Genomic DNA, 10,652 nt, shown 5'->3' with positions numbered 1-10,652 from the left:
GGCATTGGCAAAAATAATTTATTCCACTAAGACAAGCAGAGAACAAACAACAGCGTGGGGAGGGGGCAGGGAAAGATGGGGAGGCCCTGGGCCACATCTCAAAGAAGGGGGACACAAAATGCATCTGAACCCATGACTGCTGCCCCACCCAGCAGCATCCCCTTTTTGGGGGGCTAAACCTGCACCCACCTGGCCCCACTAGTGGTTGGACCCCAATGGGCTGCTCTCCAGCACAGCACTGGGCTTCCCAGTTTGAAACCAGCCCAGTGCCAGGGAGCTTCTGAGAGCAGATGGGTGCCAAAACACAAACCACTTTTTGTGTCCCAGCTCCCACACGCCTAAAAACATGGCACTGTGAATTGAAAGGGGGATGCCCTGACACCTCCCTTCCAGCCCCTACCCCCGGTGAGGCAACTGCCTGGAGCAGGACGTGCCAGACCCCTGCCCGCCGTGGGACAAAACGCTGTCCCAGGGGTGTCCTGCCTCAGCAGCTCACCCACCCTAGGAAGACCCCCGGGCCCCTCAACCCCTCTCAGGCCATGGGGAAGCCAGGGCGGCCTTTCCGGGCGCGGGTGCGGAGGCGGAAGAAGGTGTACATGCCCAGGAGGCACATGGAGGAGAGGAAGTAGAGGGCCACGCAGAGGCTGATGTCCAGGCGGGAGAAGCCCAATCCGAGCACCCGCAGCCAGGGGCTGCTCCGCAGGCCGTCCCCAGCCTCCTCCTCGTGGCGGAGCAGGACGCCGGGGGCGCGCCGGCGCTCCCTGCCCACCATGGCACCGCGGGGCAGGGCCATGGTGTCCCGCTTGCTGATGCGGCGGCGCCGGCCCGCGGCCGCTCGCAGCGCCTGGCTCTTGAAGTGCTGCTCGCTGAAGGAATCCAGGTCCATGATGTCCTCGCCCCCCTCCCGCAGCTTGGGGTTCAGCCGCACGATGCTGGGGCGCCACGGCTCGGCGGAGCCCGGGTGCCCCGGGACTCTCGCCTCTCCCTCTGTCTCCCTTTCCTCCGCTTCTCCTCTCCCCCTCTCCTCTCGCGAGCCCTCCGTGTCCAGCCTGGCGCCGGTCCCCTCCCTGGCCACGGGGATGGGGTCGGGCTCGGCATAGTCCATGTAGATGTTGGCCGGGGAGAAGTGTGCCTTGAGGAACGTGACCACGGCCGGCTCCTCCCAGGCATGGACCCCCCGCTCCTCCTTGTGGCACTGGGGACACAAGTCCGGCGGAGGCCACTGCAGCTTGGGGAACTTGGGGTCCTCCGTGTCACCTCCTGCAGGGACCGGAGCCGGCAAGGGGGTTAGAGGAGACGTGTGACGCACCCTCCCCCTGTATCAACACCACGGAGAGTCCAGCAGCTGGGGATGGGGACACCTGGAGGAGCCTCCTCCGGAGGAGGACAAACAGCAGCTTTGGGAAGCTCCCTGAAAGGAGCGTGTAAGATCCAACTCTATCTCCGGGGCAGTCTGATGCTGCATGACCAGCTGCTGTCCCCTGGGACAGGGACAGTAACAACGGGATGTCCCCACTGCTACACCCATTTACCAGACCCATCCAGGAGGAGGGATGTTCTTCCACCTTACCTCCCCTGGTGGCAGCCCCCCTTACCCGCCAGGCGAGCGTTGACCTCGTTGTGGTGGGACCAGAGCCAGAGGACGGCCTCCTCCCTGCTGGCCACCTTGTCCATGGACTTGGCCGCCATGGCCTCGAAGTGCTCGGCGCACTCCTGGCAGCCGAAGAAGTGCCGGACGTAGCAGCGCATGGTGCTCAGCACCTCCAGGGGTAACTCTGGGGGAGGCAGAGCACAGGGGTGAGTCTGGACCTCCCTGTGCCACCACCACAGTCCCACGGCTGAGGTAGCAACCCCACACCCCAACTCTGTCTCTTGTCCCCATGGGAACTGCCCCTGGATGAGATGAAGGAGGGGGGAAACAAGCCTTTGTCCACACGCAGCATCCCTACCCATGCCAGAGCTCAGCTGGACATTCCCTCCCTGAGCCCCTGAGCCCCCAGTACCTTTGTCAGGGCCATTCTGGGCAGCCTGGACAGTCAGCAGGTGGAAGATGGTCCAGAGCCCACAGGGGTAGCCACGGAAGTGGCGTTCACTGCCCTGGCAGCCCACCCAGGTCACGTTGGTGGGGAGCACTGAGGGCTGGGAGGCCTGGCGGACAGATGGACACGGTGTGACAGGGCTGACAGGCAGTGCCAGCTGGGGGACAAGGGGCAGGGGTAAGGAGAGCAGGGGCTGGGAGTCCCCATGGGCATCTTACATCTCTGTTATTCTTCATGGCCTCCTTCAAAACTGTGCGGGGCAGCTCGGGCTCTGTCCAGTTCTTCAGCCAGGCATCCAGGGTCTGCAGGTAGGTCTGCACGCAGGGGCGCCCTGGGAAGTACTGCAGAGTGGGGAGAGGGGTGAGAAAACACAGATTTCATCCTGGGAGCAACAGGGCAGCCCACAGGCACCCCTGGCTCACCAGCAGAGGCACGGGGCAGCACCTGCATCCTCTCTGCTGGAGAGCAGCATGGTCCTGGCAAGGTTTTGGTGCCTATCTCTGAGGGGCTGGGAGCTGCAGCTTGTCCCCCCACACCGGGTGGCAAGTCCCCTGTGTGCATGTTCAGGCTCCAAACCCCAGCCCCAACTGAGGGAGGCAAAAAGCCACTCTGTCCGTAAGTCTGGCAAAGCCGATTAGCAGCTGCACTTTAAAACCACTCCTGGGAGAGAAGCAGCCTGGCACCAACAGACAGACAGAGGGACCGACCTGCAAGGAGGAGGGGACACCAGCACACAGGAGAAGTGAGGGAGAAGCAAAAAGGAAGAGGAATTTGCTGAGTCTGAGCTGTTCTTCCTCCCAGGCCCATGAGGAATCACACAAAAAGACCCAAATTTGCAGGGGAATTATCTGTGACCTGACAGTTGTGCTGCAAACACAGTGTCCTCCCAACTCCTTGGACAGAAGCTTCCTGCCTCCAGGAACCACTTTTTCCCCCATTAGGACTTTTCCCCCTCTCTTTTCCTTTAATACCTCTTGGGAACGCAAGAGTTAAGGCTGGGACCTGCTGGCTGAGCTCCCCCAGGCTGAGCCCTGGGCTGGCAATCCTGGGGATGCTGCTCCGTCCTGTGGATGAGCAGGGCAATGGCAGTGCTGGCTCAGCATCCCGGGGAAGCACCAGCACCCACCACCCACTGCCACAGCTCATCGAGGGGAAGGTTTGCAGGAAGAATAAAAATGGATAAAATAAAACCATTGATGCTCCCCGCCCCCCAGCACACTTACACCCCTGGGCAGGGAGCTGGTGCCACAGGGATTTATTTCCCCATCTCTGTAGTTCATATTAAAGGGAGAAAGAGTGAGGGCAAGCAGAGGCAGGCAGAGGAACCACATATAGGTCTGAGGACTTCAGGCACATGTCTGGAGTTCTTTCCTGGGGGAGAGCAGATGGGGATGGGAGCAGGGGGTGTCTTGCACATCAGTGAGGGCCAAGCAAAGTCCAAACTGAGTGTGTGACCCTGGGTGACAAAAGAGGGAGCAAAGGAGGAAGGCACAGCCCCAGTCTGCCAAGTAGCCTGGGCTGTGACAGGGATTGGGCTGGAGACAGGATTCCTGCAGGCCCAGTAGAGGAACCAGCCAAATGCAGCAGGACTCCATCACAGCAGGAAATTAAACTGCTCTGCTTGCGCTGGCTCAAAGCTCTCAGTCACTTCAGCTGTGCCAGGCCCAACATAGAAGTAAAAAGGAGACCTTAAATTACACTTGTCTGGAGCCTGACTCAGTGTGGGAGTTCCTTTCCTGGACTATTATCAAAGGAGCCTGCAGAGATTGGCTCCTTGAACTGAGCATCCATAACAGAGCGACAAACCTCTGTGACCATCTCTGACACCCCAGCAGGCGACAGCCTCTCTTCTGAAAAGACCTCAACACCTTCTGCAAATGATGATCCCACTGCCATCAAAGCTGGCAACACACATCTCGTTTGAAACACTCCAGCACCCCCTCTTAACTCCCACTGGGACTCTGGGCTGAGTTAGGAGATCCAGAAGGACAAGGACTGCCATGGGATACACTGAGCACCAGGACACAGGGCCCACACCAGACTGCCACGCTTCACTAGCCGAGTGCTGGGGCACGGTGGCCCGCACTGTTTGCATTACACGAACAGGCGAATGGAGGCACAGGCAGTTCCTCTCCTGACACCCAGAGCTCCTCACCTTCACCAGCGTGGCCACGTAGCACTTGAGGGCGGCCAGCTGTGCTCCCGACAGCGAGGAGGCACGGGCAGCCTCCACCCGCAGCGAGTAGTGCAGCGCGGACTCCAGGTCGGCCATGTACAGCTTGGAGCTGGGGAGGGCAGCGCAACACGAGGCTCCATCAGCCCGCTAATCCTCACCCCAGGGCTTTCCCCAGGCCCCAGCCCCCCGCCCGGCCCTGTGCCCAGCAGGGGTGGGGTCTGACCGGTCGGCTCGCAGAGGGTGTGACACGCGGTCCGTGTCGTTGAGGGTGCTGGCCGTGGCGTTCAGCTTGTAGGAGCCGCGGGCGATGCCCGTCAGCGTGCGCAGGTAGTAGGTGTAGAAGGAGCGCGCCTCTATGTGCCTGCCAGGAAAGAGAAGCCCTAAATCCCTTGTCCCTCCCAAGCCTGACAGCCAAGGAGATGAAGGCTTAGCTAAGTGGGTAGCTCAGGTCTGGGGAGGGAACATGGGGTGCTCCACACTCTCCACCTGCCTCAGCAGTGGGTAGGTAGCCTTACATGCATCCTAGAGCACAGCTGAGCCCCAGGAAGCCGTATCATGCCACCTCCAGGCAGATGTGGGAAGAGAATGGCTCAGTCACCATGATCTTCCCTTCTTCCAGCTCCAGCCAGGGTTGGCAGTGCAGTTCAGAGCCCACCAACAACCTCCCACCTAGCCTCCTCTACTCAGCCAATCTCATTCCTAATGCACCTTCCCACAGGTACAAAGGAGCACAGGGAGACGGGGCACAAGGCTGGCACCCCAGGAGCATCCCCAGAGCCACCCCAGCAACATCCCCAGAGCCACCCCGCCGTGCCCCACACTCACACAGGCAGGCGGGAGAAGGAGCCATTGCGGAAGAGCAAGTATCCAGAGGGGAAGGAGGTGACACCAAACTTCTGCACGAGTTCCTCCTCGCTGCTCAGCACCCTCCTCACTGCAATGTTCTCGTACTGCAGCATGTCCAGGGCCACCTGCAAGCCCCAGGGTCAGATGTGGGGGGCACAGCCCCACCAGGGAGGCAGCAGAGCTGTTTAGTGCCCTGTGTAACATCTGGCACTGGCTAAGCTGGGTGCAAGCTGGGCAGGGAGGCTTCCTAGTGAGAGCTGCCCTGCCACGGGCACCCAGGAGTTATCAGGCAGCAGGGAAAAAGAAATGGGGGATAAATGCAGTATACCCACCTCTCTGCCCACAAAGGAGTTGCTCTTCTCAAAGATGAGTGCCAAGTACTGGTCCTTGTTCCTCTGGAAGAAGGTGTGAACCTCCTCAGCGCTGCAAGAGACAGGAGGATGCCAGCAGGTGCCTGGGCATCAGCTGGATGCTCTGCCCTCCCCCTCACAAGGAGCTCCAGCCTTGCCCGCTGGGATTTGGCAGGGAATGCTGGTGCAGGATCAGCCCCAATGAACAGGCAACTCCTCCTGCTGAAGTTTCCAGCCTAGTTTTCTGCTCTGGTTCACAGGCTTTGAGAAAAACCCACTGGGCTTGGCCAAGGAGGTAGAAAACAAAGCACAGGCAAGGCAGGGCAGGAGGGAGCTGCACACTTGTCCAGGGATAAAAAACAGAAATGAACTTGAACCGGGGCTGGCTTTTTTTTTGTCTAAGACACAGAGGCATCAGAGTACCTGAGGCATGTACCTGGCTCGACCATTGCTCTGGGAAATCCAAAGGTTCCTTCTCAGGACAATGCAGCAACTGTCTGCATCCAGCAAGGACTACTCAGATACCAACAAAATCTCTTTTCAGGACAGGAAAAAGCTTCTAACACAGCCTCACTCAGCATGGTATGACACTGCCATAACCCAGAGAATTTGGGGCCCAGGAATTGCTTGCTCTAAGTAAGGCTGATGAGCAGGTTCGTTAGGAGATGTGACAACACAGTCCATCTCCTCTGGGCCATGGAAACAGTTCTACACTGCCCAGGTAATCTCCCTGGGATGTGGGTGATGCAGTAGCTGCTCCTTGCTCATTTTGGGCTCAGGATTTCCCCAAAAGCTGCTTCCCATGGGATAGAGGCTATCCCAGCCCCCTGCTGCCCCTACCTTGCTGGCTCCAGCGGAGGACAGGCGGGCGGCCAGGCATCCTGGCTCTGCTCAAGGTTGGTGATGATGGCGTGACGCAGGTCCTCGACAGTGGCACTGGGATCTGCAGGGGGACAGGACCCCAAGGGGTCAGTCCTGGGGAAGCCAACCCCAGCGGGGCTGAGCCAAGGGAAGCTGCTTGGAGCTGCCCCCCAGAGCTCCCTGATATTGCAGTGTATGGGAGGTGGGGGCAGCAGGGCCATTCACACCCAGGGTAGAAAACCCCATGGCTCTGAATACTCACTGGTAATCCTTATCCCATCCTCTGGCTTATTGCTAAAAGCTCTGAAGAACTGAAAGGGGAAAAACACAAGGGGAAATTGGAGTGAGTGTTTGGAGTGGGACAGGAGGCAGTGCAACCCAGCAGGCTGAGGCTCCCTGCAGACCAGCTCTGCCTCAGTTTCCCCACAATACTGCAGCATGCTAATTGACATCAGCCAGCACAGAGGAAGCTCCCAGCCATGTCCCCATCTTTTGGGGCATCCCCAGGGGGGAGGGATGCAGGTATGGGCTGGGAGCCGTGTCCAGCCAAGGGTGACACTGGCAAGTGTCTCCAGGGGTCCCAGGGAGGCAGCTAGAACCTTCCCAGTCCTGCAAACCAGTGTTCCTGCTCCAGAGCTCTGAGAAGGTAGGAAAAAGGGGGTTTTCCCACTCCTGGCTTCCCACAGTGGCTCCAGTACCTAGGGCAGAGCCAGAGCAGCAACACTAGGTTGCATCAGCCAGGTGTTTGCTTTGCAGGCTGGGCTGGGAGCTGGGACTGTTTGCAAAAGGTGCTCAGCAGGGACACATGATGTGAAGCAAGTGACGTCTTGGCATGGCCACATCAGCACTCGTCCCTACCCCAGGAGACATTTCCATCAGTGTTCCAGGGCAGTGGGCACTCGGTGAGACCCCAGCGCAGGGCTGGGGCCAAGCCAACCTGCCAGAAAAACCCCCAATCTGACCCTACCTGGAGCTGAGCCTGTAAGCTGGGAGTGAGGGTATGTCTGGTAAAACCTTCATCCCTGCCCATTTCATCTCAAGGCAATCCTGGTTTTAACTGCTGGTTGTGGCACCTGGAGTCCTTTGGCTTCACTGCTTGTGTTGGAGCAAGGCTCCGTTTGCAGCGGGAAGCTCTGCAGAGCAGTGTTGACACAGCTAAAGGGCTGGGCACAGGCCCAGGAGGAGGAATGGCTCCTTGCCAGCCACCACAGGAGGCTCCCAGGAGTTGCAACCTCCCGCAGCATCCCTGTGCCCTCCTCCAAAACCTGTACCTGAAACCTCTCTCTGCCCTCAAGCACCCTTTCTTAAATGTTTCCAACTCAGAAGCCAGAGTCTCCCTCATCTTAACAGAGATCCAGCCCCTATGTTTCACCACAAAACACCATTTTGGCCTTCCCCCCTCCTTGTTGCTCCATCACTCGGCAGTTGCACTGGCTGCAGCCAAGACACAACTTTGTTCTGGGGAAGGGTGAAACAGCTTCAGCCTGCAAAACCCCAGGGGGAGTATTTTGGTGCAATACCCCTGTGTCAATCAGATTGAGCAAGAGAGAAGAGGCCAGAAGGGAAAGCACAGTGAAGCCCAGCCAGAAGCTGGCACACACAGTCTCACCTTCATGGTGGGGAAGCCGGTTATCCCGAAATCGGAGCACACTTGCTGGTTGTCCTCATCGGCACAGTCGATGGCGGCCAGGATCACTGCAGGCCTCCACTCTGTGGGGACAGAGGACGAGGTCAGCACAGCTCAGCACACCACAGCCCCAAAAACCACCCTCCTCCCCATGAGTGCTTGCAGAAACAGGAGAGATCCACTGGCAGATCCCAAAACCACTGCTTGCCTCTCGCAGCACAGTGACTGATGGTTTCCAAGCCTGAACACCAGGGCTGTGCTCTGTACTGGTGTGTGGTGCCCTACTTTCCGGGCAGCAGGAACACAGGGAAAGCCGTGTGAGGCGGGAGCTGGCTTTGCACAGGCAGCTCTACCCAACACTGCCTGCCCGGCTGGTTCTGCCTGTCCAGCCTCTGCCCCAGCTCCTGGGAAGAGGACACCAGGAGAAGGGGAGGGATGGCTAGCCACAGCTCGGGGAGAGCAAGGAGCACAGGCTCCACCTTGTCTCACCCCAGACCAAGGGCATAGCTGATAACCAAGAGGGAACACCCAAAACCAGCAGCCAGGGCACTACAGCAGAGCCTGCCCAGGTGCTGAGCATCCGCTCCTCATTTGTGACTCCCCAGTGAAGACCAGCATGCCCTTGGGGTAAAAGAATTGAACAAAAAGGGGCATGGAGATATTTTAAGCAGCAGCCTCTGAAAACCAGCAGGAAAATGGGAGAATAAAGCTCTGAAATGTTTTTTTTTTTTTTTTTAACGTGAAGGACACAAGCTGGAGAACGCCCTGCCTTATCCTTCGAGTGGGACAGGGAGTGACATGGTGCTGGCACGCAGATAGAGCCCATGTTAGCCTAGGCAGGAGCATGCTGGAGGCAGGGACACAGTGTCCCGTGTCTCAGGTGACGGGACAGGTGAGCTGTTTCCCACTGCCGTGGCACTCGTGGCACAGGAGGACTGGTGATGAGCCCTGCTGCAGGGAGCCAGGCATGCTCCCACACTCATCTGCACGTGGTGTCTGCAGGTCACCCTAGCATCCTCCCCGTCCAGCCCACTCCTAGGAAAATCCCCCCGTGGGAATGGCGGCGAGGATGCTGAGCAGCACGGGGGTGGCTTCCCCGTCCTGCCTCCACGGGCACACCGTCCGCACTCCGGCCTCTGGAGCGGAGAGCCTGGGGGAGCCCTCTTTTGGAGAGGGGCCAGGAGAGCCGGCATTGCCCCGCGGGGCCCGGGCACGCACCCCATTCCTCACATCCTGCCCGTCGGGCAGCTCTGACGGCATCCCCAGGGAGGGACGGCATCCCCTCGGAGGGACGGGATGCCCGCCCGGCCGGGCCCTGACTCATGCGGCAGCCACCGCGCTGCATCAATTAGTGCAATAACAGGGAGAAGCCGCGAGCACCCCGGGATGCCGGGGGAGGCAGGACGAGTCCCGGCAGGACGAGGGGCCGGGCAGCGGGGTGTGCGGGTCCCCGGGCGGGGCTGGCACCGGCCAGGCCGGGCACCAAGGTCAAAGTCGGGAACAAAGCAGCTGGGATCAGTGCCCAGCGACCTGCCGCCCCTGTCCCTGCAGGCACCGGGAGGAGCGAGGCTGAGGAAAGTCAGGGGGCAGCGGGATCCCCCATACCTGGGGCAGGCTCAGCCCGAGCTTCTCCCTGCCAAAGGGGGTTCCCAGCCAGGCCTGGGTATGGAGGGGAGGGAAACCCGGACACCGGCAGGGAGCTGGGCCTTCCCAGCCGGCTGGCGTGCCAGGGAGGCTGGAGCTGGGCCGCAGGGGGACCGCGGGGAGCTGGCAGAGGGGAGGGCAGAGCGGACTGAGGGGCGGCGTGGGAAGGACACAGGATATAGGGATGCTCACGGGAACGAGGATGCAGAGCCAGGGATGCAGGGAGGATTTAAGAGCGGAGAGGAGAGGAGGAGGAGGACGACGGGGCAAGGACGCAGGAGGGCTTGCAGGATGCTGGCGGTCTTGGGGGAAGCGGGACCACCCTGCGCAGGGGCACGGGGGAGGAGGATTTAGGGGTGCTGAGATAAGCAGACAGAGGTGAACAGAGGTGCAGGGGGAATTTGAGAGTGCAGGGGCAGAGGGAGACACGGGGTGCGGACGGAAGAAAACAGACACAGGGGTAAGGGGTGCGGGATAACAAGGTCAAGGGCACAGGGAGGGATCGGGGAGCCGATGGTTGTGGGGGCAGCGCGGCCGGGGACTCACCGCGGATGTCGTGGGCCAGGGCCCGCCATGTGGGCGCGAAGTGGATGCAGTGCCCGCACCAGGAGGCGAAGAACTCGACGGCCCAGGCGCTGCTGGAGCCCAGCAGCCGCCCCTCCGCCCCCGGCCCCAGCAGCTCCAGGGGGTCAGAGGCCGAGTAGAGGCGGCCGGGCCGCGCCGCGGGCACCCGGAGCAGCAGCAAAAGCAGCAGGAGCGGCGGGAGAGCCGCCGGCCCCCCGCGGCCCCCGGCCCGCGCCCGCCGCCGCCACATCGCCCGCCAGGCCGGGCGGCGCCGCCCGGAGCCGCCTTTAGCGCCCGGAGCCGCCCGTGGCGCCGCCCCCGGGGCGGGGCCGGGGCGGGGCCGGGGCGGGGATCCCTCAGCGGCCGCGGCCCCTCGCCCGCCCAGGCCTGCCGCCTCACCGGCCCCGCGCACCTCCTCCTCCACCCCCCTCTTCTGCCTTCCCTTCCTCGAGGGGACAAATGGCATAAAATGAGGCGATTCTGGTCAAGTGAGGACCGCCCAGGGAGGTGGCGGAGTCGTGGTCCCTGGAGGTGTTTTAAGGAAA

At 60.9% G+C, this 10,652-nt stretch overlaps 1 protein-coding gene across 1 annotated transcript; it reads right to left on the bottom strand.

Moving 5' to 3' along the window:
* QSOX1 (quiescin sulfhydryl oxidase 1) lies at positions 1 to 10,375 on the bottom strand. Its single transcript, XM_021545788.4, has 12 exons — positions 10,090 to 10,375; positions 7,882 to 7,982; positions 6,535 to 6,583; positions 6,252 to 6,354; positions 5,394 to 5,484; positions 5,041 to 5,186; positions 4,439 to 4,576; positions 4,195 to 4,324; positions 2,258 to 2,380; positions 2,004 to 2,148; positions 1,596 to 1,775; positions 1 to 1,260 (listed from the first exon to the last, which is right to left on the bottom strand). The coding sequence occupies exons 1-12, from the start codon at positions 10,355 to 10,357 to the stop codon at positions 533 to 535; spliced, it is 2,202 nt and encodes a 733-aa protein (XP_021401463.3). The 5' UTR covers positions 10,358 to 10,375; the 3' UTR covers positions 1 to 532.
* Between the last annotated feature and the right edge of the window lie 277 nt (positions 10,376 to 10,652).

The sequence above is a fragment of the Lonchura striata genome, chromosome 8 (genome assembly GCF_050655825.1).
Source record: "Lonchura striata isolate lonStrDom1 chromosome 8, ASM5065582v1, whole genome shotgun sequence".
In the NCBI taxonomy this organism is placed as follows: domain Eukaryota; kingdom Metazoa; phylum Chordata; class Aves; order Passeriformes; family Estrildidae; genus Lonchura; species Lonchura striata.
This window is presented reverse-complemented; position numbering and strand designations above follow the sequence as displayed.

Bases quoted from the DNA above. Each gene is read 5' to 3' on its own strand.
- QSOX1 (XM_021545788.4), bottom strand. From the start codon at position 10,357: ATGTGGCGGCGGCGGGCGCGGGCCGGGGGCCGCGGGGGGCCGGCGGCT. The intron at 4,577-5,040 runs GTGAGTGTGGGG...CTTTCCTGGCAG, and splicing joins TCCTTCTCCCGCCTGCCTGT to GCACATAGAGGCGCGCTCCT. The intron at 1,261-1,595 runs GTAAGGGGGGCT...CGGTCCCTGCAG, and splicing joins GGTCAACGCTCGCCTGGCGG to GAGGTGACACGGAGGACCCC.